Source organism: Phyllobates terribilis, unplaced genomic scaffold (assembly GCF_046119375.1).
Source record: "Phyllobates terribilis strain yellow unplaced genomic scaffold, ASM4611937v1 Scaffold_1__5_contigs__length_1240528914, whole genome shotgun sequence".
Lineage (NCBI taxonomy): Eukaryota > Metazoa > Chordata > Amphibia > Anura > Dendrobatidae > Phyllobates > Phyllobates terribilis.
Window position 1 is genome coordinate 621643900 of NW_027362761.1, and position 25696 is coordinate 621669595.

Sequence of the window (25696 nt, forward strand, 5' to 3'; positions counted from 1 at the left end):
CACTACTGAGCGTGTCCATAAAGTGCAGCACTGGTCACTACTGAGCGTGTCCATAAAGTGCAGCACTGGTCACTACTGAGCGTGTCCATAAAGTGCAGCACAGATTTATCTTAAGAAAAAGCCGAGATCCTGAGATCAGGAAAAGAACAGACATTTCATAACTTTCCCAAATTTTTATGGAAACATTTACAGCACATACTGTATAGTAGTACTGCACCCAATTTATTATATATTTTAAGAGTCGGTCCATTTTATATGGACTGCACCGAAAATGGGCATCGACTCCACAGTTCTGACCTATGTGGTGACTAATATAAGGGGGGATTGCTGGGTCTTGTGGAGACTAGTATAAGCGGAGGGGGGGATTGCTGGGTCTTGTGGAGACTAGTATAAGCGGAGGGGGGGATTGCTGGGTCTTGTGGTGACTAGTATAAGCGGAGGGGGGGATTGCTGGGCCTTGTGGAGACTAGTATAAGCGGAGGGGGGGATTGCTGGGCCTTTTGGAGACTAGTATAAGCGGAGGGGGGATTGCTGGGCCTTGTGGAGACTAGTATAAGCGGAGGGGGGATTGCTGGGCGTTGTAGAGACTAGTATAAGCGGAGGGGGGATTGCTGGGCCTTGTAGAGACTAGTATAAGCGGAGGGGGGATTGCTGGGCCTTGTAGAGACTAGTATAAGCGGAGGGGGGATTGCTGGGTCTTGTGGAGACTAGTATAAGCGGAGGGGGGATTGCTGGGCCTTGTAGAGACTAGTATAAGCGGAGGGGGGATTGCTGGGCCTTGTAGAGACTAGTATAAGCGGAGGGGGGATTGCTGGGCCTTGTAGAGACTAGTATAAGCGGAGGGGGGATTGCTGGGCCTTGTAGAGACTAGTATAAGCGGAGGGGGGGATTGCTGGGCCTTGTAGAGACTAGTATAAGCGGAGGGGGGATCGCTGGGCCTTGTAGAGACTAGTATAAGCGGAGGGGGGATCGCTGGGCCTTGTGGTGACTAGTATAAGCGGAGGGGGGATTGCTGGACCTTGTGGTGACTAGTATAAGCGGAGGGGGGATCGCTGGGCCTTGTGGTGACTAGTATAAGCGGAGGGGGGATCGCTGGGCCTTGTAGAGATTAGTATAAGCGGAGGGGGGATCGCTGGGCCTTGTAGAGACTAGTATAAGCGGAGGGGGGATCGCTGGACCTTGTGGTGACTAGTATAAGCGGAGGGGGGATCGCTGGACCTTGTGGTGACTAGTATAAGCGGAGGGGGGATCGCTGGGCCTTGTGGTGACTAGTATAAGCGGAGGGGGGATTGCTGGACCTTGTAGAGACTAGTATAAGCGGAGGGGGGATTGCTGGACCTTGTAGAGACTAGTATAAGCGGAGGGGGGATTGCTGGGCCTTGTAGAGACTAGTATAAGCGGAGGGGGGATCGCTGGACCTTGTAGAGACTAGTATAAGCGGAGGGGGGATCGCTGGGCCTTGTAGAGACTAGTATAAGCGGAGGGGGGATTGCTGGGCCTTGTAGAGACTAGTATAAGCGGAGGGGGGATTGCTGGGCCTTGTGGAGACTAGTATAAGCGGAGGGGGGATTGCTGGGCCTTGTAGAGACTAGTATAAGCGGAGGGGGGATTGCTGGACCTTGTGGTGACTAGTATAAGCGGAGGGGGGATTGCTGGACCTTGTAGAGACTAGTATAAGCGGAGGGGGGATTGCTGAGCCTTGTGGAGACTAGTATAAGCGGAGGGGGGATTCCTGGGCCTTGTAGAGACTAGTATAAGCGGAGGGGGGATTGCTGGACCTTGTGGTGACTAGTATAAGCGGAGGGGGGATTGCTGGACCTTGTGGTGACTAGCATATGGGGGAGATTCCTGATTACACAATAACTGAAGCAGACGCAGTGAGATCTGTATTTTATATCACTCAGTTTTTCTTTGCAGAACGCAGCATCCCATTGACTTCCCATCCTGGTGTGAAGCTCGTTATGATGCCAAAACATGTCAGATATCCGTGGTGCAGAAAGCCAATCCTAAACTGCCGTGTGTGCACAGTGCGGACTATGAGTGGGGGTCGGCAGGAGCCCCAGAACCGTCCACATCGGCCGTCTATCCCACACATCTGGGCAGCTAGATGAGCCCAACTCCCCCCACGACGTAATATGGACGCCCTAATGGACACGGACACTGATAACATTTCTCTGCTTTCTTCATAAACCACTTCATGTGTTCAGAGTGAGCGACTGCCGTGTATCACGCAGCGGCCGGGAAGATCCCAGCAATCCAGAACCTGCGGGTAGAGGTGGCTCATACCCAAGCTGTAGTAATGCTGTACAGGAGCGCTGCGCTCGCCCCGGACCGGGCTGCTGTATCCTGCTGTGCTTCTAAATAAAGTCTTCCCATTCTACCAGAGCCGTGTCCTCAGTGATGGAAGCCAGGAGAGGTAGAAAGAGACATGTACCCACAGCAGGAAAAGACCTCCTGCGGGGCAGAGGGCCGGGCCCCCCTGCAGATCTGAGGCGGAGGGCCGGGCCCCCCTGCGCGGCTGAGGGCCGGGCCCCCCTGCGCGGCTGAGGCGGAGCGCCGGGCCCCCCTGCGCGGCTGAGGCGGAGCGCCGGGCCCCTTTGCGGGGCACAGTCCACAGGTTTCCGATATACAACTGTTTCCTCGCGACCACACGCCATGACAAGCTCCGGCGAGGATACGCCTTCCACGTTAGATACAGATGGAGTGTGAGGAAGACACCGGAGACACATATGAGGCCAGTAGAGGATTGGTGGGTAACACTCTAATGGGCAGGTCCCAGCTGAACGTGTCCACATCAATGTGCTCTGCCCCCGTCCAGGTGATGATCTCGGCTTGGTTTTCTGGCACAGTCGGGGCTTCCACCGGCTCACGGGCGGTCACAAACTCAAAGTGAAGGCGCCACTTGAGGGAAACTGCAGAGGGAAGAACAGGGGAAATGATTCAGGTGCTTTAATAACATTCAGAGACCACCGCTGCTAAACATCAGGTCCCTCCAAGGCACAAGGAGCCGAGCACACAGCACTGTGCACACTACAAGCCGTGGCCTTCAGCGTGCAGAGCTTATGGGCCATCACAGATGCATCACAGTGATCAGTATCTACAACACCTTCCTGTATCCTCACTGTCATAGCCGGCCCGTCTGCCCATCACCCATACACATCTAGTAAAAGTTACCTGGACACAAAACAGCGTGACCGATCACAACACCACTTAGTGGCCCGTCAAGGTCAGCGGTTTTCCTGGCTTAAAAAATCTCCTGCTCCTAGGAGGAGTCAGAATAATCTGTACTTTCCTCACCCTCTCCAGGTCCGGTGCAGTCTCCGCTGCTGCTAGCAATGTGTTATTGGCTGCAGTGCTGACATCATGGCGACTGCCCAACACTGGGGGCAGCTCCGGAGACTCTGTGCTGGATCTGGGGAGGGTGAGGAAAGCAAAAGGTTTTCTTTCAAACTGCAGCAGGTGGACAGGGGTTATGAAACCAAGATGCGTTGCGCGATAGGAGATCTTCTGTTACATCTGTGTACTCCATGTCTCCTGCCCCTGGTAGGAGCAGCCGGTGTGGCCCATCAGCAGGTACTACACCAAGTGCGGCCCATCAGCAGGTACTACACCAAGTGCGGCCCAGCATCTGCATGTCTTGCCTTTTATGATTGAGATTAGTGACGAGCGAACATGCTTAGATAAGGGGTTAACCGAGTATGCTTGCATCCTAACCGAGTATCTTCTACTTGCTTGTATATTATGTTTGAGTCCCTGCCTCTGCATGACTTGAGGCTGTTAGGCAATCCTCACAGGTTGAGACTGTCTAACAAACAGGCAATCCCTGCATGTGTTAACCCCTTATCCGAGCACGTTCGCTCATCACTAATTGAGACATGTTCTGGCGTCTTCCCTCACCGCACACTATGGAGATGTATATCCTCTAATGATCCATCACAGAGGAAGGCAAAACCGCAGAGAGCAATGGCCACTGCTCCACAGTGGGGGAATCTTCCTTCCCGACTCCTGGATGGAGCGTTTCTCTCCTCTCAGGCTTCCTAGTCTGTGCAGGTCGTGTCCTGCCAGGAAACCATAGAGTTACAGCTCACTCTACTAGAGCCACATCCAGGAGGCCCCAGATGTGATGAAGGCAGTGCGGGGCACAAGCGTCTTCTGTAGAGAACACGCCATGATCGGAGCTCTGCACATAGTTCAGTCTCTGCGCAGATGTGGCTCCATCGTTTCTCACACTTAATCCCTTCCCAGCCGAGGACATAATAGTACGTCCAATGTCAGATGCAGGTCTATGGAGCGGTGTCAGTATTTGCCTGTAACAGCAGCAGCCTGAGCCAGCACCAATCGCTGCTGTTTATTTGCATGGACTGGACTCTGATGGGTCCATGCTCCCATGACTTTAGTCTTCGCCTAGGAGGGGGGGGGGCTTTAAGTTACAGCTGCTGAATGCGGTCAATGCCATCTTCATCCTCCTATCAAGTGCCTCATTTTCCCTCTATAGTTTGGTAATGCAGCATAAGAACAATTGATCAAACCATGGCAGGTTCAAGACTAAAAGATTCCCCAACCCTCTCAGTATAAAACTAGACATAAAAATAAGGCTGCACCTGGAACCGGCTGTCATAGAAATAATTAAAATCCATAAAATCTCCAGGAGATTACCCTATTGGTAACAGGACCACATGTTTAACATATGGGAAGAGAGTAAATTACATATAGCTAAGAAGTGGCTGTGACGACACAGCATTTAATCTTAATTATCCAGACGTAAATTCAGTAGGTCAGGAGACATACGCTTTTATCTTTATGTTGACTTTTGAATTTGTGTTCTGCTTTGGTTGGTCAACACAGACTATTGTTTGAATAAGCTTGGAAGTTGACACTTGAGTTGATATTTACTGCAACTCATTGTCTGCTAGCTTTGCAGGATAGGGACTCAGGGTTATGGAACAATGTTTACTAATATGCTGATTACATACTGTACCAAACCAGCTAGTTTGTTGACCTGCAGAGCAATGGAGAACAAACTATGCAAATTGATTAAATGCTCAAACAATGAGACATGAGCCCCTGCCACCATCGCCCCTGACCTGTGGATGAAGACCTGAAACCACAGATGGAAATATAAAAAGGGATTTCTATTGTTCTGCAAAGGAGAGAATCAGAGTGACTTGCCAGAACAACAGCTGGGACAACATGGCTCCATCAAGAGGGAGCCCGATTTGGATTCTACAGGATGCTAGTTTAAGAGACCACACCCCTGGCTGGAGAAATACAGATCTGCTCCATTGACTATCACAGAACCAATGGATACATTTGGGAAAATCAGGTTGGGACCCTCCGGTCACCTAGTCCTATGGATATGTTTGGAGTAGCCAGATTAGGACCCTCCAGTCAGCTGGAAACCATGGATATGCTCGGAGAAACCCAGGCTGGGACCATCCAGTCACCTGGTTTCATGGATATGTTTGAAGAAGCCAGGTTGGGACCCTTTGGTCTTCTGGCCACGTGCCTCAATGGACTGTCAGCTTCCTAAGCTTGTCATTGCCTCCTCTCTGTGTGGGCCCGCCAAAATAGAGGTGCCCCTGGAAGCCCCGAAATTGCAGCTGCTGTATTCCCAGCGGAAGGGTGAGACTCTGTAATTTGCGCCATCTTGTGTAGTTGCTGGGACTGTTCTGTGTGTTTATGGTTTGTTTGGTGGTTCAATAAAGTATTGCCACGCTGTTTTACCCTCACCCTGTGTTGTCTGAGTAGCATTATGCCCAGGGAAGACTCCATTTGAGGCTGAGACAGCCTGCGGTGACCAAATAATTAAAACAGGATATCTATTGTGAAAAGAAGTCAGAAAGACTGAGACTTGTATATTCAAGAGGAAAAGAAGAAAAAATCTAACACCTTTAGAGGTAACTTTTCAGAGCAAACTGAACATCTGCAACTAAACACTTGGGCACCGATGGAAAGTTATGAATATTGGCGTTTCTATAGGTCCGATATTGATGGGACATACAGTACAGACCAAAAGTTTGGACACACCTTCTCATTTAAAGATTTTTCTGTATTTTCTTGACTATGAAAATTGTACATTCACACTGAAGGCATCAAAACTATGAATTAACACATGTGGAATTATATACTTGACAAAAAAGTGTGAAACAACTGAAAATATGTCTTATATTCTAGGTTCTTCACAGTAGCCACCTTCTGCTTTGATGACTGCTTTGCACACACTTGGCATTCTCTTGATGAGCTTCAAGAGGTAGTCACCGGAAATGGTCTTCCAACAATCTTGAAGGAGTTCCCAGAGATGCTTAGCACTTGTTGGCCCTTTTGCCTTCACTCTGCGGTCCAGCTCACCCCAAACCATCTCGATTGGGTTCAGGTCTGGTGACTGTGGAGGCCAGGTCATCTGGCGTAGCACCCCATCACTCTCCCTCTTGGTCAAATAGCCCTTACACAGCCTGGAGGTGTTTGGGGTCATTGTCCTGTTGAAAAATAAATGATGGTCCAACTAAACGCAAACCGGATGGAATAGTATGCCGCAGCAAGATGCTGTGGTAGCCATGCTGGTTCAGTATGCCTTCAATTTTGAATAAATCCCCAACAGTGTCACCAGCAAAGCACCCCCACACCATCACACCTCCTCCTCCATGCTTCACGGTGGGAACCAGGCATGTAGAGTCCATCCGTTCACCTTTTCTGCGTCGCACAAAGACACGGTGGTTGGAACCAAAGATCTCAAATTTGGACTCATCAGACCAAAGCACAGATTTCCACTGGTCTAATGTCCATTTCCTTGTGTTCTTTAGCCCAAACAAGTCTCTTCTGCTTGTTGCCTGTCCTTAGCAGTGGTTTCCTAGCAGCTATTATACCATGAAGGCCTGCTGCACAAAGTCTCCTCTTAACAGTTGTTGTAGAGATGTGTCTGCTGCTAGAACTCTGTGTGGCATTGACCTGGTCTCTAATCTGAGCTGCTGTTAACCTGCGATTTCTGAGGCTGGTGACTCGGATAAACTTATCCTCAGAAGCAGAGGTGACTCTTGGTCTTCCTTTCCTGGGGCGGTCCTCATGTGAGCCAGTTTCTTTGTAGCGCTTGATGGTTTTTGCAACTGCACTTGGGGACACTTTCAAAGTTTGCCCAATTTTTCGGACTGATTGACCTTCATTTCTTAAAGTAATGATGGCCACTCGTTTTTCTTTACTTAGCTGCTTTTTTCTTGCCATAATACAAATTCTAACAGTCTATTCAGTAGGACTATCAGCTGTGTATCCACCAGACTTCTGCACAACACAACTGATGGTCCCAACCCCATTTATAAGGCAAGAAATCCCACTTATTAAACCTGACAGGGCACACCTGTGAAGTGAAGACCATTTCCAGTGACTACCTCCTGAAGCTCATCAAGAGAATGCCAAGACTGTGCAAAGCAGACATCAAAGCAAAAGGTGGCTACTGTGAAGAACCTAGAATATAAGACATATTCTCAGTTGTTTCACACTTTTTTGTTAAGTATATAATTCCACATGTGGTAATTCATAGTTTTGATGCCTTCAGTGTGAATGTACAATTTTCAAAGTCATGAAAATACAGAAAAATCTTTAAATGAGAAGGTGTGTCCAAACTTTTGGTCTGTACTGTACATTTTCAACTTCAGAACCAATGGGGGAAGAATATGCATATTTATTCATAACTGAGACATGGCAATCAGCCCCAAATTAGTAGTGGCCAGATAGCTGAAAACAGCAATGCCTCCTATCCAGGGCTATGGTGATGGTAAGCCAAACCACTGACACCGACTCCTCAATTTCCCTGACTTACGACTTAGATTCCACAGCAGTGCCTCACTACTGAGCGTGTCCATAAAGTGCAGCACTGGTCACTACTGAGCGTGTCCATAAAGTGCAGCACTGCCTCACTACTGAGCGTGTCCATAAAGTGCAGCACTGCCTCACTACTGAGCGTGTCCATAAAGTGCAGCACTGCCTCACTACTGAGCGTGTCCATAAAGTGCAGCACTGCCTCACTACTGAGCGTGTCCATAAAGTGCAGCACTGCCTCACTACTGAGCGTGTCCATAAAGTGCAGCACTGCCTCACTACTGAGCGTGTCCATAAAGTGCAGCACTGCCTCACTACTGAGCGTGTCCATAAAGTGCAGCACTGCCTCACTACTGAGCGTGTCCATAAAGTGCAGCACTGCCTCACTACTGAGCGTGTCCATAAAGTGCAGCACTGCCTCACTACTGAGCGTGTCCATAAAGTGCAGCACTGCCTCACTACTGAGCGTGTCCATAAAGTGCAGCACTGCCTCACTACTGAGCGTGTCCATAAAGTGCAGCACTGCCTCACTACTGAGCGTGTCCATAAAGTGCAGCACTGGTCACTACTGAGCGTGTCCATAAAGTGCAGCACTGGTCACTACTGAGTGTGTCCATAAAGTGCAGCACTGGTCACTACTGAGTGTGTCCATAAAGTGCAGCACTGGTCACTACTGAGTGTGTCCATAAAGTGCAGCACTGCCTCACTACTGAGTGTGTCCATAAAGTGCAGCACTGCCTCACTACTGAGCGTGTACATAAAGTGCAGCACTGGTCACTACTGAGCGTGTCCATAAAGTGCAGCACTGGTCACTACTGAGCGTGTCCATAAAGTGCAGCACTGGTCACTACTGAGCGTGTACATAAAGTGCAGCACTGGTCACTACTGAGCGTGTCCATAAAGTGCAGCACTGCCTCACTACTGAGCGTGTACATAAAGTGCAGCACTGCCTCACTACTGAGCGTGTCCATAAAGTGCAGCACTGCCTCACTACTGAGCGTGTCCATAAAGTGCAGCACTGCCTCACTACTGAGCGTGTCCATAAAGTGCAGCACTGCCTCACTACTGAGCGTGTCCATAAAGTGCAGCACTGCCTCACTACTGAGCGTGTCCATAAAGTGCAGCACTGCCTCACTACTGAGCGTGTCCATAAAGTGCAGCACTGCCTCACTACTGAGCGTGTCCATAAAGCGCAGCACTGCCTCACTACTGAGCGTGTCCATAAAGTGCAGCACTGCCTCACTACTGAGCGTGTCCATAAAGCGCAGCACTGCCTCACTACTGAGCGTGTCCATAAAGCGCAGCACTGCCTCACTACTGAGCGTGTCCATAAAGCGCAGCACTGGTCACTACTGAGCGTGTCCATAAAGCGCAGCACTGCCTCACTACTGAGCGTGTCCATAAAGCGCAGCACTGCCTCACTACTGAGCGTGTCCATAAAGCGCAGCGCTGCCTCACTACTGAGCGTGTACATAAAGTGCAGCGCTGCCTCACTACTGAGCGTGTACATAAAGTGCAGCACTGCCTCACTACTGAGCGTGTCCATAAAGCGCAGCACTGCCTCACTACTGAGCGTGTCCATAAAGCGCAGCACTGCCTCACTACTGAGCGTGTCCATAAAGTGCAGCACTGCCTCACTACTGAGCATGTACATAAAGCGCAGCACTGCCTCACTACTGAGCGTGTCCATAATGTGCAGCACTGGTCACTACTGAGCGTGTCCATAAAGTGCAGCACTGCCTCACTACTGAGCGTGTCCATAAAGTGCAGCACTGCCTCACTACTGAGCGTGTCCATAAAGTGCAGCACTGCCTCACTACTGAGCGTGTCCATAAAGTGCAGCACAGATTCATCTCAACTAAAAGCCGAGATCCAGAGATCAGCTGGAGAACAGACATTTGTAGGACATTTCATCACTTTCCCTAACTCTTATGGAAACATTTCCAGCACATCCTGCATGGTACTACGACACCCAATTTATTATATATTTTAGGAGTCAGTCCATTGTATACTGATCCCACCAAAATGGACACTGACTAAAAAAAACATGACTTCAATATTGAACCTTTGTGATCGTCAGATGGAAAAATACTGTAAATGTTGTGGATTTCATGAAATCCTGAAAAGCTGAAAACATCCAACAAACAGCCCCCACATGAGGTCATCAAAGGGCGGTGTGTGGATGTAACTTAGTGCGGACGAGTGATGAGCGAGGATGTTCGGTTAACCCTTCCGGTGAGCATGCTTTGGCGAGCACCGAGTATCTTCAGCGTACTCGGTGATAAGGTTGAATCGCTCCCCATGATTTGCGACTGTTTGACAGCTTTAATACATGTCAGGAATGCCTGTTTCTTACACATTCCTCACATGTATTAAAGCTGTCAAACAGTCGCAAATCATGCACACGGGAGGGATTCAAACATGACACCCGAGCACGCGGTAGATACTCAGTGCTCGCCCGAGCACGCTCATAAACCTCGAGTAAAGAGCATGCTCGCTCATCATTAGCGCTGATAAAAAGACAAGACAAGGCAAATTATGCTCCGTATTCAATGCCGTAAGATACAGCGCCGTGTAGGCTTGATCCACGTTCACGGACGTTTTCACAAGGAGCGCTTTTCTCCATAAATCTGAAGCCATTGCAGTAACATCAGCTTTACGAAGTTTCGTTGTTAATCCTTTTTACTTTATGGAATTGCTTTGTCCCCTTAGTAAAAAACAAACCTCTCTCAATCACTGCCCAACATTCTGGATTAAATATAAAATGTAATAGCTCTGTTCCTCCTGTTCCGTAAATTATTTCCGTGCGGAAACGCACCAAAACGCTAGGCAATCCATGTGCCAGCTAATGCAATGACAATCCTGAAGCGCTGTGCACATGATCAGGATTGTCATCGCGTTTATATCTGCAGCATGTCCATTCTTTGTGCGTTTCTGCAGCGTTTTTTCACCCATAGACGTGATAGGAGTCAGTCAAATCCGCAGCAAAAACTGTGGATGTTTCCAGCATATTTGACTGACTCAAGTCAAGTCAATGGGTCAAAAAAAGCACAAGGAACTGCCCGCGGGAGACTACTCCTCCCATCATCCGACCGCCACTCCTGCTGACAATAATGGGAGCAGTAGTCTCCTCAGCCGGCATCTGTGCGCTGTGTAAAAAAAATAAAATATTAAAATAAAAAAAATCACCTTCTACTCACCTGTCCGCCATACCCAGAGTGTCCCACGGCGATCCGATCACCCGGCAATACACCCTGCAGTGTATAGCGCTGAGCTGCAGGACCTAATTTACGGCAAATTCTCACGCAGCAACACTTAGACAGTAAGTGAGGTCACCAGAGCTCTCAGCTGATTGAACTCAAGTGACCTCACAGGGTTATACATTGAAGGGAGCGATTACACTCCTGTCAGTGTACATTGCCGTCTTCTACAACAGTGACTGCTGATGTGGCTGCTGTAGAAGTGACCTGGATCGTCGTGGGACACTGTGGATTATGTTATCACGGCAGACAGGTGAGGGATCTCAGTTTTTTTTTTATTTTTGGCTTCTTACAGGAGACGAGGGCATCGGGGATTGGGAGTCAGGTGAGTATATAGTGTTTTTTTGTTTTTGTTTCTTTTAAATAAAATTCCACATTGTTTTAATCTTTTATTTAAAATAAAATACTATACTCTGGCTGTGACTTCATTTCAAAAACTTTACTAAGCGGTTAATAATGGGGGTGACTTATAGATGCCTTCCACTACTAACCTGGGCTTTATGTCAGCTGCCAGTACAAGGCAATTACAATTCCCATTACCCCACTTGCTACCGCACCTGGACGTCCCCCTCTAACCTAGCCAGTAAAGGCTGAGCAACAGCTGTGGGATATTAATAGCCAGGGAACATTTTTGGCTAATGGCCCCTTCCCTGGCTAGTAATATCAGCTCCCAGTGGTTCGCTTTCCCTCTGCTGGTTATAAAAGGACAAGGGAGCCCGTGTCATTCTGTTTTCATTTTAGGCTATGTGCCCACGATCCGGACGTAGCAGAGCTTTGGACACAGCATATTTGTGCTGCGTCCCAAACGGCACGTTCTATTGAACGCAGGTAAATCCACATGTGTTCACTGAACCATGCGGATTTGCCGCATTCAATACATTCTAGTGGTCAAATTTCTGTTGGAGACTAGCGACTCCGCAAGAGAATTTGACATGCTGTGGTCCCGAAAGACGCGTCGCATGTCAGTGTCCGTGGGTGATCAGCAGCCTCAGATGCACTCATAGTGGACACGGGATTTCTAAAGATCCCATCAACTAAGCTGTAACATCTGGCCGGTGCGGGTTTGACGCTGCATAAATACACGTCAAACCCGCAGCATTCCCTGATCATGGGCACGTACCCAAACTCACCCGCAGCATGTCAATTTCTGCAGCGTAAACGCTAGTCTCTGCTGCAGATTTGACCGATTGAAATGGCATTACATGCCGTGAATCCACATGTATTGACAATACAAGTGCGGCAGTAGAACACAGCGTTTTGGAAGCAGCTAAAATACGCTGTGTTTAAAGCGCTGCTGATTGTTTAGCAGTTACGTCCCCACGATCAGCTGTGAGCTGTTATTAATAGCCAGGGAACATGTTGGCCTAAAGGCACCTTCCTAGGCTAAAAATAACAGCTCTCCGCTGCCTCAGAAATGACATAAATTGGAATTAATGCTAATGGGTTAATGTGTTTACGGGATTAGGTGTCGCTGACAAGCCCTTTATTTAGTGATGAAGAGGTGTCAACCAAACACCCTCATTACTAAACAACCTATAAGTGAAGAGTTAAAACACTTTATTTGAAATACAACAGACACATTCTTTAAATCATTTAAAAATTACCAATATACTCACCCCAGGTCTGCCGGTAATCCAAGCGTTAAAGAAATGTCCCATTTTTTTTTTTTTCGTTCATTGCTGTACAAAAACACATAAAAAAAAGCATTTTTGCCGCAGCATTTTTGCTTTTAAGAGATGCAGAAACCTAACCCTAACCCTTAGGCTATGTGCCCACGATGCAGAAAAGAAGCAGAAAATTTCTGCATGGTCTTGGCAGTCAAAAACACTTGCGGATTTTATACGCGTTTTTACATGCGGATTTGACCTGTGTTTTTCAAGTCCATTGGGACCTCAAATCCGCATGCAGAAACGCACAAATAATGAACATGCTGCGGATTTTTCCGCAAAGAAAATCCGCTGCGGAAAAATCCGCAGCATGGGCACAGAACATGAAGATTATCATTGGGGGATCATGGGGCACGTATTACCAAGCGTTTTTAAAGCGTTTCTGCTGCGGAAATTCCACATTAAAAACGCATAGTGGGCACACAGCCGTAGTCCTCCAATAACCAGCCTAGTAGTGGTGGTACCAGCCACAGACTACTCCGTTAATCATCGGTCAATTGTGTAATTGTCTTGACAATAGGGCTTTTCGTGACAAAAAGGTAACAGCATGGTGGGTTCAGCTCGTCCCCCCCTGGCTGTGATCTTTGACACCAGCCAATTTATAATTAATCCCTATAGTGAACATCAGAAAAAGGGAAAAAAACAAACAAAAAAAACACCAGCTGCCATTTTTCAAATCGCTTCACTTTCTCCAAAAAATGCAATAAAAAAAACAAAAATAAATATATCCCAAAATATCACCAGGCTGCCACACAGCTCCAAAAACTCACAAAGCAAAAGGTAAATGGTATCTGCCGGGTCGTAACAAAGTCCGTCTCCAAACCCGATACGGTGGGCGAGTGCAGCGCCGTGTCGCGCTGAGGTGCGCCAGGAGTTTTGCTTTCCTTGGCTCTGTGTTTGCTTCACACAGATCCATGTTGCAGAGCCGCCGCCTGCTCCGCAGCTTGTGGACAAAACAGACACATCCAAACCTTTGCTGCAGGTTTGTAAGAGGAATCTGTGGCCACGAGCCACTTGTAATACCCGGCTGGAGGGAGTGAACCGCCCCACTGCCATCCTGTAGTTCACTTCTAAAATAAAAGCCCTTGCCAGGTTTTCTTAAATCCAACTCAGCCAAATAGCTTGACCAAGTTCATACTTTACTTCCATTCTGCACTGCAACTACAGCGGTGTGTGATTACCGTGCACTCCAGCAGGTTCAATACGCCTCTATGCACATCCTGGGGGATACATACCGCCCCTCGCCTATGATCGCTCTCACTGCCTCACAACTGCAACACAGAATGAAAAAAAAACCCAACGAGCCGAGCCTGGCCTTAGCCTACCCAGCCGAGCCTGGCCTTAGCCTACCCAGCCGAGCCTGGCCTTAGCCTACCCAGCCGAGCCTGGCCTTAGCCTACCCAGCCGAGCCTGGCCTTAGCCTACCCAGCCGAGCCTGGCCTTAGCCTACCCAGCCGAGCCTGGCCTTAGCCTACCCAGCCGAGCCTGGCCTTAGCCTACCCAGCCGAGCCTGGCCTTAGCCTACCCAGCCGAGCCTGGCCTTAGCCTACCCAGCCGAGCCTGGCCTTAGCCTACCCAGCCGAGCCTGGCCTTAGCCTACCCAGCCGAGCCTGGCCTTAGCCTACCCAGCCGAGCCTGGCCTTAGCCTACCCAGCCGAGCCTGGCCTTAGCCTACCCAGCCGAGCCTGGCCTTAGCCTACCCAGCCGAGCCTGGCCTTAGCCTACCCACCCAGGTTTCCGGTCAGTTCTTTGCAGAGATTGCATTTTTTCCAACATTTCACCGCACTTGTTTCCCCGATTTTCAGTACATTGTATGATTGTATGAGTTCTATCTGCAGCTACCCAGCCAGACAGGCAACCTCTCCGGGTCGGTGGCAGCCAGGATATCTCAAAGCATCTTCTGCGCGCCGCCGCCCGCCGGCACATTGTGGCACGAGGCCACTCGGCATGTTACACACGTTGTATCAAAATTAATGAAAAAAAAATCATGCACCGGGCATTGTTTTTTCTCTCTAGGAGGCAGATTCAGGTCCCCAGTGCCTTTCAGGGGCCAATATATTCGGCGCGGGCTACAAGATGGCACGTGTCACATGAAAGAGCAGCATCACTTTGCAACATTGCTTCTAATCACGTTCTGCGATGACCTGCGAAGTGCTGGACTCTCGGTCACTCACTCGCCGTACACTTCAATACAAGTCACTTGCAGCTGCGATTTGGTCATTTTTCTTCAGGAAAATCACAGATCTCTAATAGTCGCCCGACGTCTTTGACTTGATAAGTCGCACCAATATTACTGGTCAAGCGACACGTCTGAGAATTGCTGAAGCACAACAAATATCGCCAGTCATCAGTCACCGGCATTAAAATCAAAGGCTGGAGAGGACAGAGCTGTAGGAACAGCCCACCGTACAGGCACCTCCACATGAAGGGGTAGCCGGACATCAGGCCTTCCTCTGCAAGAGCTGAGAACCCCATACAAAACATCCCCAGGTTACACTTCTTCAGAAAGACCCTATTTCAATAAGAAGGAGACCACTAACCAATATTCGTGGTGAAGCCCGGGCAGGAGCTGAGAGGCACCGGAAGGCTGAAATTACTGCTGGCCGTGTGCAAGCAGGACTCATGGTGCTGGGCGTGCGTGCTGACGGATAGCGGCTGTCCACGGGAGCGTCTGTACTCCTCCTGCACGCTCTCCTCCGTCTGAAGAGACACTGAATACTGAACATGGAAAAAGAAAGGACAAGGTGATCCCAAACACCGGTCATAACAACAACCATGTGTGCAAAAAAAAAAAGGAGCATGGACTGCACCTCCAAAAATCATACATTTGATCTAATGCCTCTCGGCAAAAATATATATAACTGAACATGAGGTTCTTAGTTTAACATTCTGACCAGACTGTATGAAGCCCCGTGCCACAACCATGTGTAACAGCACAACAATCAGTGGGATCGGGGGCCATGGGACGTACAGCGTCATCGGGGGCCATGGGACGTACAGCGTCATCGAGGGCACAGGGGGAACCGCGGGACGCATCGAGGGCACAGCGTGATCGGGGCACAGGGGGCACAGCGTGATCGGGGCACAGGGGGCACAGCGTGATCGGGGCACAGGGGGATGCGCAGAGGGGAACAGTGTGATCGGAAACAGTGGGATGCGCAGAGGGGAACAGTGGGATCGGGGAACAGTGGGATCGGGGAACAGTGGGATCGGGGAACAGTGGGATGCACCGAGGGGATAGCCGACAGTGGGATCGGGGAATGTGATGCAACAAGGGCACAGTGATCAGTATAATTGGAACTGTGTGAAATAACAAGGGCACAGCGATCAGTGTTATCGAGAGCTGATGTACCGAGGGCACAGTTATAAGAGATGATGGCGATCGTGGTCTGTGTGGTATAATGAGGACAGTTATCATGGGTGATGAGGATTATGATCAGGATCAGGGTGATTTAACGAGGCCAGAGTTACAAGAGATGATGATTGGAGTCTGTGTGACTTAATGATGACTCCATTATCAGGGTCTACGTGATGTATTGGAGGACACGGGCCATGATGATTATGGTCAGATCTGTGTGATGTAATGAGGAGGCAGTTATCAAGGATGAGGATTATGATGATGATGATGATGAGGATGATGAGAGTTCTATGTAATGCAATGACAGTTTTTGCTAGGATCCCAATCTTATGGAAATTGCAGTTTGGTTTCTCACCTGAATACAGGGAATTTCACCATCAGAGAAGTTGAACGTCCCGATCACATCCTCCCCAAGCTTATAAACGGTCTTAAAAATACAGAATGTTCCGACGCGACCGCGTGCGTTACTGATGTTATACTGGTCTGTGAAATGAAGGATGAGAAGATTAACCAGAGGAGGTACAGAGTACACATCCCTGGCACAGCTGAGGACAGCCACCAGGCCACACTCCTACTCAACAGCCAGGATCATCACCAAGACACCCACGTAAGGTTCTTCTGGAGGTCACACTCATGAGGATTTCCATGGCAGAATCCAGGAGTCTCGAATCTTTCTTACAGATCTCATCATCATCAAGGAAAGGATTTGAAGGAGCAACTTCATCATCATGTAATGGCTGGAAACCCTGCAGAGCTGAGAGGTAGAAGCCGTGATCAGAGCTTACTGGATGGGAGATTTCCTGCCTACATCACACGGAGATAACTGCGGTGGAACGGTTACTGCACAGGGCGGGATTACAACTAGTAGCAGAAACTGTAAATTTTCCTGTTCCTCACCCTGAGAAATAAAAAGCACGGAGATAACGCCACATGGAATAAATATACAGTACAGGGCCACTGTGCCAATAATCTGCTGTGCACGAGAGGACCACAACTAGAGAGCGGCATGGTCATACTATAGCAAAAGAGAGTGGAGAGGAAACACAAACCACCGCAGCCTCCTGTGCCACCCACACATGGAAACCCTCCAACTACTGCTGCCTCCTGTGCCAGCCACACATGGAAACCCTCCAACTACCGCTGCCTCCTGTGCCAGCCACACATGGAAACCCTCCAACTACTGCTGCCTCCTGTACCACCCACACATGGAAACCCTCCAACTACCGCTGCCTCCTGTGCCAGCCACACATGGAAACCCTCCAACTACCGCTGCCTCCTGTGCCAGCCACACATGGAAACCCTCCAACTACCGCTGCCTCCTGTGCCAGCCACACATGGAAACCCTCCAACTACCGCTGCCTCCTGTGCCAGCCACACATGGAAACCCTCCAACTACCGCTGCCTCCTGTGCCAGCCACACATGGAAACCCTCCAACTACCGCTGCCTCCTGTGCCAGCCACACATGGAAACCCTCCAACTACCGCTGCCTCCTGTGCCAGCCACACATGGAAACCCTCCAACTACCGCTGCCTCCTGTGCCAGCCACACATGGAAACCCTCCAACTACCGCTGCCTCCTGTGCCAGCCACACATGGAAACCCTCCAACTACCGCTGCCTCCTGTGCCAGCCACACATGGAAACCCTCCAACTACCGCTGCCTCCTGTGCCACCCACACATGGAAACCCTCCAACTACCGCTGCCTCCTGTGCCAGCCACACATGGAAACCCTCCAACTACCGCTGCCTCCTGTGCCACCCACACATGGAAACCCTCCAACTACTGCTGCCTCCTGTGCCAGCCACACATGGAAACCCTCCAACTACCGCTGCCTCCTGTACCACCCACACATGGAAACCCTCCAACTACCGCTGCCTCCTGTACCACCCACATGTGTACTAACTACCGCTGACCAAAACAGAGATGGGAACACTCCAAATACCTATAACTCCTGAACCCAAAGTAATTTACTGTTACCCCCAAACAACAAGTGTGCGATCGGCCATCACTTGCCTATAAGAAAAATGAAAGTAAAAGCAAATTCAGTTGTTGGAGGGGAGAACGGACCATCCCCTCGGCTCTCACCGTGCAGTAACAAGACCCGAAATGGGAGGCGCAGCAGCTGGATCGGGCAGTTCACTCTCTGGCAGCCGATAGTCAACTTGTAAACGTATTTCACCGACTGGCCTCGAAAAGAAGGAGGAGCCGCGAGGGGCAGAGTTTCACTGTAAGAGTCTGAAACAAGAGAAACTCCCGGTGTCATCTACAAAGGAAGAAGTCGGATCTGCCGCTTCTCAGACTACGCACAATACAACCATGTCAGAAAAGGACACATCTCCTCATCCTTACATGACTTAGTCTCTCCAGGGTCTAGCCGCAGGTCACAGAACAAAATCTTGGGAGGAGTAGAAAGGATGCACTGCCCTCTCTCACCTAAGAAGGAAAGGAAGAGATTAGCGAGGCAGGGGGGGGACACAGAAGACTGGCGGAGGGAGGCGCACACACACACCTCTGTTAGGGATGAACACCGTCTCGTTCTCTGCCTGCACGTCCTGACGGGGTTCTTCACTGGCTGGCAGCTGGACCCGGCTGTCACTAGCATGAAACTGGCAGTGTATTTGTGCACTCGCCCATGCCAGGGTCTCACTACGAGAAGAAAAAGACTTACAATTATCAACATCCTCAGTCAAGAGTGGGCCATGGTCCCCTTCCAGCCAGGAGCTTCTGGGCACCAGTGAGTACACACCTTAATACACTGCTCAAAAAAATACAGGGAACACTTAAAAACCAGAATCTAACTCCAAGTAAATTAATCTTCTGTGAAATCAAACTGTCCACTGAGGAAGCAACACCGATTGACAATCAATCTCACATGCTGTTGTGCAAATGGAACAGACAATAGATGGAAATTATTGGCAATTATCAAGACACCCTCAATAATGGAGTGGCTCTGCAGGTGGGGACCACAGACCACATATCAGTACCAATGCTTTCTGGCTGATGTTTTGGTCACTTTTGAATGCTGGTTGTGCTTTCACACTCGCGAAACCCACAGAAGTTGCTCAGGTAGTACAGCTCATCCAGGATGGCACATAAATGCGAGCTGTGGCAAGAAGGTTTGCTGTGTCTGTCAGCGTAGTGTCCAGAGGCTGGAGGCGCTACCAGGAGACAGGTCAATACACCAGGAGACGTGGAGGGGGCAGTAGGAGGGCAACAACCCAGAAGCACGACTTTGTGCAAGGAGGAACAGGAGGAGCCCTGCAAAATGACCTCCAGCAGACCACAAATGTGTATGTGTCTACACAAACGGTTAGAAACCGACTCCATGAGGGTGGTATGAGGGCCCGACGTCCACAGATGGGCGTTGTGCTCACAGCCCAACACCGTGCAGGACGCTTGGCATTTGCCACAGAACACCAGGATTGGCAAAGTAGCCACTGGTGCCCTGTGCTCTTCACAGATGAAAGCAGGTTCACACTGAGCACATGTGACAGACGTGACAGAGTCTGGAGACGCCGTGGAGAGCGATCTGCTGCCTGGAACATCCTTCAGCATGACCAGTTTGGCAGTGGGTCAGTAATGGTGTGGGGTGGCATTTCTTTGGAGGGCCGCACAGCCCTCCATGTGCTCGCCAGAGGTAGCCTGACTGCCATTAGGTACAGAGATGAGATCCTCAGACCCCTTGTGAGACCACATGCTGGTGCGGTTGGCCCTGGGGTCCTCCTAATGCAGGACAATGCCAGACCTCATGTGGCTGGAGTGTGTCAGCAGTTCCTGCAAGATGAAGGCATTGAACCTATGGACTGGCCGCCCGTTCCCCAGACCGGAATCCGATTGAGCACATCTGGGACATCATGTCTCGCTCCATCCACCAACGTCACGTTGCACCACAGACTTTCCAGGAGTTGGAGGATGCTTTAGTCAAGGTCTGGGAGGAGATCCCACAGGAGACCATCCACAACCTCATCAGGAGCATGCCCAGGCGTCGTAGGGAGGTCATACAGGCACGTGGAGGCCACACACAATACTCAGCCTCATCAGGAGCATGCCCAGGCTTCGTAGGGAGGTCATACAGGCACGTGGAGGCCACACACAATACTCAGCCTCATCAGGAGCATGCCCAGGCGTCGTAGGGAGGCCACACACAATACTCAGCCTCATCAGGAGCATGCCCAGGCGTTGTAGGGAGGCCATACAGGCACGTGGAGGCCACACACAATACTCAGCCTCATCAGGAGCATGCCCAGGCGTTGTAGGGAGGCCATACAGGCACGTGGAGGCCACACACAATACTCAGCCTCATCAGGAGCAGGCCCAGGCGTTGTAGGGAGGTCATACAGGCACGTGGAGGCCACACACAATACTCGGCCTCATTGTGACTTGTTTTAAGGACATTACATCACAGTTGGATCAGCCTGTAGTGGGTTTTTCCACTTTAATTTTGGGGGTGACTCCACATCCAGGCCTCCATTGGGTAATAAATGTGATTTCCATTGATGATTTTTGTGTGATTTTGTTGTCAGCACATTCAGCTTCTACAGAACAAAGTATTCAATGAGAAGATTTCATCATTCACATCTAGGAGGGGTTATGTCATTGTTCCCTTTACTTTTTGGAGCAGTGTATATACACCTGCAGTGTACAGAAACATTCCAACCCATTTAGAAAAGACATCCACTACCATGTCCAGAGAAGACTACCACGACAACATCCACCATCACCTCAGAAAACCCAACAATATCTTCCATCATCTGAGAGAACAAAACATCTGCCATCTCTAGATACAGGACACGTCTCCTTCCTGAACAGTATGATGACCGCGTGCTCCATGGTGATTAGTACAATCACCTCTAGATACAGGACTCGTCTCCTTCCTGAACGGTATGATGGCCGCGTGCTCCATGGTGATTAGTACAATCACCTCTAGATACAGGACACGTCTCCTTCCTGAACGGTATGATGGCCGCGTGCTCCATGGTGATTAGTACAATCACCTCTAGATACAGGACACGTCTCCTTCCTGAACGGTATGATGGCCGCGTGCTCCATGGTGATTAGTACAATCACCTCTAGATACAGGACTCGTCTCCTTCCTGAACGGTATGATGGCCGCGTGCTCCATGGTGATTAGTACATCCACCTCTAGATACAGGACTCGTCTCCTTCCTGAACGGTATGATGGCCACGTGCTCCATGGTGATTAGTACAATCACCTCTAGATACAGGACACGTCTCCTTCCTGAACAGTATGATGACCGCATGCTCCATGGTGATTAGTGCAATCACCTCTAGATACAGGACACGTCTCCTTCCTGAACAGTATGATGGCCGCGTGCTCCATGGTGATTAGTACAATCACCTCTAGATACAGGACACGTCTCCTTCCTGAACAGTATGATGGCCGCGTGCTCCATGGTGATTAGTACAATCACCTCTAGATACAGGACACATCTCCTTCCTGAACAGTATGATGGCCGCGTGCTCCATGGTGATTAGTACATCCACCTCTAGATACAGGACACGTCTCCTTCCTGAACAGTATGATGGCCGCGTGCTCCATGGTGATTAGTACAATCACCTCTAGATACAGGACACGTCTCCTTCCTGAACAGTATGATGGCCGCGTGCTCCATGGTGATTAGTACATCCACCTCTAGATACAGGACACGTCTCCTTCCTGAACGGTATGATGGCCGCGTGCTCCATGGTGATTAGTACAATCACCTCTAGATACAGGACACGTCTCCTTCCTGAACAGTATGATGGCCGCGTGCTCCATGGTGATTAGTACAATCACCTCTAGATACAGGGCACGTCTCCTTCCTGAACGGTATGATGGCCGCGTGCTCCATGGTGATTAGTACATCCACCTCTAGATACAGGACCCGTCTCCTTCCTGAACAGTATGATGGCCGCGTGCTCCATGGTGATTAGTACATCCACCTCTAGATACAGGACCCGTCTCCTTCCTGAACGGTATGATGGCCGCGTGCTCCATGGTGATTAGTACAATCACCTCTAGATACAGGACACGTCTCCTTCCTGAACAGTATGATGACCGCGTGCTCCATGGTGATTAGTACAATCATCTCTAGATACAGGACACGTCTCCTTCCTGAACGGTATGATGGCCGCGTGCTCCATGGTGATTAGTACAATCACCTCTAGATACAGGACACGTCTCCTTCCTGAACAGTATGATGACCGCGTGCTCCATGGTGATTAGTACAATCACCTCTAGATACAGGACACGTCTCCTTCCTGAACAGTATGATGGCCGCGTGCTCCATGGTGATTAGTACAATCACCTCTAGATACAGGGCACGTCTCCTTCCTGAACAGTATGATGGCCGCGTGCTCCATGGTGATTAGTACAATCACCTCTAGATACAGGACACGTCTCCTTCCTGAACAGTATGATGACCGCGTGCTCCATGGTGATTAGTACAATCACCTCTAGATACAGGACACGTCTCCTTCCTGAACAGTATGATGGCCGCGTGCTCCATGGTGATTAGTACAATCACCTCTAGATACAGGACACGTCTCCTTCCTGAACGGTATGATGACCGCGTGCTCCATGGTGATTAGTACATCCACCTCTAGATACAGGACACGTCTCCTTCCTGAACAGTATGATGGCCGCGTGCTCCATGGTGATTAGTACAATCACCTCTAGATACAGGACTCGTCTCCTTCCTGAACGGTATGATGGCCGCGTGCTCCATGGTGATTAGTACAATCACCTCTAGATACAGGACACGTCTCCTTCCTGAACAGTATGATGGCCGCGTGCTCCATGGTGATTAGTACAATCACCTCTAGATACAGGGCACGTCTCCTTCCTGAACAGTATGATGGCCGCGTGCTCCATGGTGATTAGTACATCCACCTCTAGATACAGGACACGTCTCCTTCCTGAACAGTATGATGGCCGCGTGCTCCATGGTGATTAGTACATCCACCTCTAGATACAGGACACGTCTCCTTCCTGAACGGTATGATGGCCGCGTGCTCCATGGTGATTAGTACAATCACCTCTAGATACAGGGCACGTCTCCTTCCTGAATGGTATGATGGCCGCGTGCTCCATGGTGATTAGTACATCCACCTCTAGATACAGAACACGTCTCCTTCCTGAACAGTATGATGGCCGCGTGCTCCATGGTGATTAGTACAATCACCTCTAGATACAGGGCACGTCTCCTTCCTGAACGGTATGATGGCCGCGTGCTCCATGGTGATTAGTACATCCACCTCTAGATACAGAACACGTCTCCTTCCTGAACGGTATGATGGACGCGTGCTCCATGGTGATTAGTACATCCACCTCTAGATACAGGACACGTCTCCTTCCTGAACGGTATGATGGCCGCGTGCTCCATGGTGATTAGTACATCCACCTCTAGATCCAGAACACGTCTCCTTCCTGAACGGTATGATGGACGCGTGCTCCATGGTGATTAGTACATCTACCTCCATTTTAGGACATGATCAGATATCAAAGTCAAACATCAGAATACTGTTAGTTTGAGGCTAAATGTCCGGTCTGAGAAATGACTTTGAACTTTTTTTTTTATTATCATCAGTTGTCCAAGTCACGTCACTGTTTTCTTGTGGGGTCTTGCAGCAAAACCTCTGTCTAGAAGCCAGTGCACTTACCATTGAGCTATACTCAGCTGAAAAACCTTACACATTCTATCTGGTTATGTGATTTTCACACAGACCTCCTCCAAGCCAAATTTAGATGGTGTGCCTCAGATATCTGACTTTCTTCAAACATCAGAATCACAATGACTTTTAGACACCCTTCATGGTTGATCTAAGACAAAAAAACTACCAGTCACTATCACTTGACTATGGCTGAATGGTGAAGCTTCAGCCTCACGAGTGGAGGTTCATAGCCCAGGAGCAGAAGATTGTTGTTTTGCTGGAGTTTGCAGTAAGTTCTTCTTAGGTGGATGGAAAGATCAAATTTCTTTATTGTAAATTTTTCATTAGACCCCTTACTAAAAAATGATGCGCTGTCTGGGCGTTGTGTTTGTATGTGGAAGGTGAAGGAGAGATTGGTGTCAATCGCTTGCCCGCTCTTGTCGCTTGCACATGAAGAACATCTCTAGAATCCGCCCCTTTCTCACCTTGGAAACCACAAAACCCCTCACTGTTGCCCTGATCCACTCCCGCCTGGACTACTGTAACTCTCTATTAATTGGCCTCCCCCTCACTCGACTTTCCCCCCTCCAGTCCATCCTTAATGCTGCAGCCAGGGTCATCTATCTGGCTAATAGTTACTCAGACTCCTCTGCGCTGTGCCAGTCATTGCTCATGAATTATAGGATCCAGTTTAAATTGCTTGTTCTCACCCACAAAGCCCTCCACAGTGCGGCGCCCCCTACATCTCCTCCCTCATTTCTGTTTATTGGCCTACCCGTTCTCTACGCTCCGCAAGAGACTTTCGACCAACATCCGCACTAATCCGTACCTCCCACTCCCGGCTTCAAGACTTCTCCCGAGCTGCACCTATTCTCTGGAATGCTCTACCCCAAGAAATTAGGATGAACCACAACTTACACAGTTTTAGGAGCTCCCTAAAAACACATCTGTTTAGGGCGGCCTATCACATTCCCTAATCGAAGTCCTTTTATATTCTTATAGCCCATCCCTTATTTCTCTAAACATAAGTCTCCACCAAACTCCACCGCACCCAAAAGCCCTACAGATACTGGCCGGTGACTACAGATACTGGCCGGAGACGATCTCATGCAGCCTTTATCTATCCCTCATCCCCTCAAGATGGCCGGACCATCCTTGTAAATAAGCCCCTGTACTTTGTGTCACCCCACCTCATTGTAGATTGCAAGCTCTTACCAGCAGGGGCGTCATTATTTTTGCTGTAATTATTGTATTATCTTTAGTTATGTTACTTATGACTGTTGTGTATGAACCTCTGAATTGTAAAGCGCTGCGGAATATGTTGGTGCTATATAAATAAAGATTAATTATTATTATGAACTGGGATAGTGTGACGTCATCGGAGCGTGTCAGGATGCCATGGCACCCTGATGCAGAGAAGTAGAGAGGAGTCAAGACAGAAGAGCGATGAAGTACATGGTGCAGGAAGCGGGACAGTCGTGTAAGAACAAGTATAAGAGAATTCATGTACAGCGGATCATCAGTCTGGACTCAATAGAGAAGTGTGCGACACTGTATGTGTGGCCATGATCAAGGAAAACCAACACAAGGAGTGGTGTAAGCAGATTATGTAAGGCAGATCAGGGCAATAAGGAGAACCCACCCGAGGCCGCAGCAGCATGGCTGAGCAGTAAGCGCTGTAGACTTCCACCAAGGACGACATCCGCAAGGAGTTTGTATGCTCTCCCGCTCTGGTGCAGGAGTTTCCTCGGGTTCTCCGGCTTTTTCCCCACACTCCAAAGACAGATAGGGAATGTGAGCCCCCAATGAGGACAGTGATGTCAGCACAAAGACCCCACTTTCTACAAAGAAACTCTGTCCCTGCTTCCTGAAAAATCCCCCCCAACAACTCCTGGTAATTCTTCTAGGTGTCTCTTCTACTAGAGAAATTACACTTGACAACAGGTGGT

The 25696-nt window shown here is 49.4% G+C and overlaps 1 protein-coding gene across 1 annotated transcript in view; it reads right to left on the reverse strand.

The window, feature by feature from the left end:
- Positions 1-1875: 1875 nt before the first annotated feature.
- The window catches only part of RGP1 (RGP1 homolog, RAB6A GEF complex partner 1), a 35024-nt gene continuing 11203 nt past the window's right edge, over positions 1876-25696 (reverse strand). Inside the window, exons 3-9 of the mRNA XM_073684460.1 lie at positions 18604-18740; positions 18444-18527; positions 18180-18329; positions 16702-16848; positions 16450-16577; positions 15277-15454; positions 1876-2912 (exon numbers count right to left, since the gene is read on the reverse strand). Of these exons, the coding sequence (XP_073540561.1) occupies positions 2689-2912; positions 15277-15454; positions 16450-16577; positions 16702-16848; positions 18180-18329; positions 18444-18527; positions 18604-18740 (1048 nt within the window). The 3' untranslated portion in view covers positions 1876-2688. The remainder of the gene's footprint in view (positions 2913-15276; positions 15455-16449; positions 16578-16701; positions 16849-18179; positions 18330-18443; positions 18528-18603; positions 18741-25696) is intronic.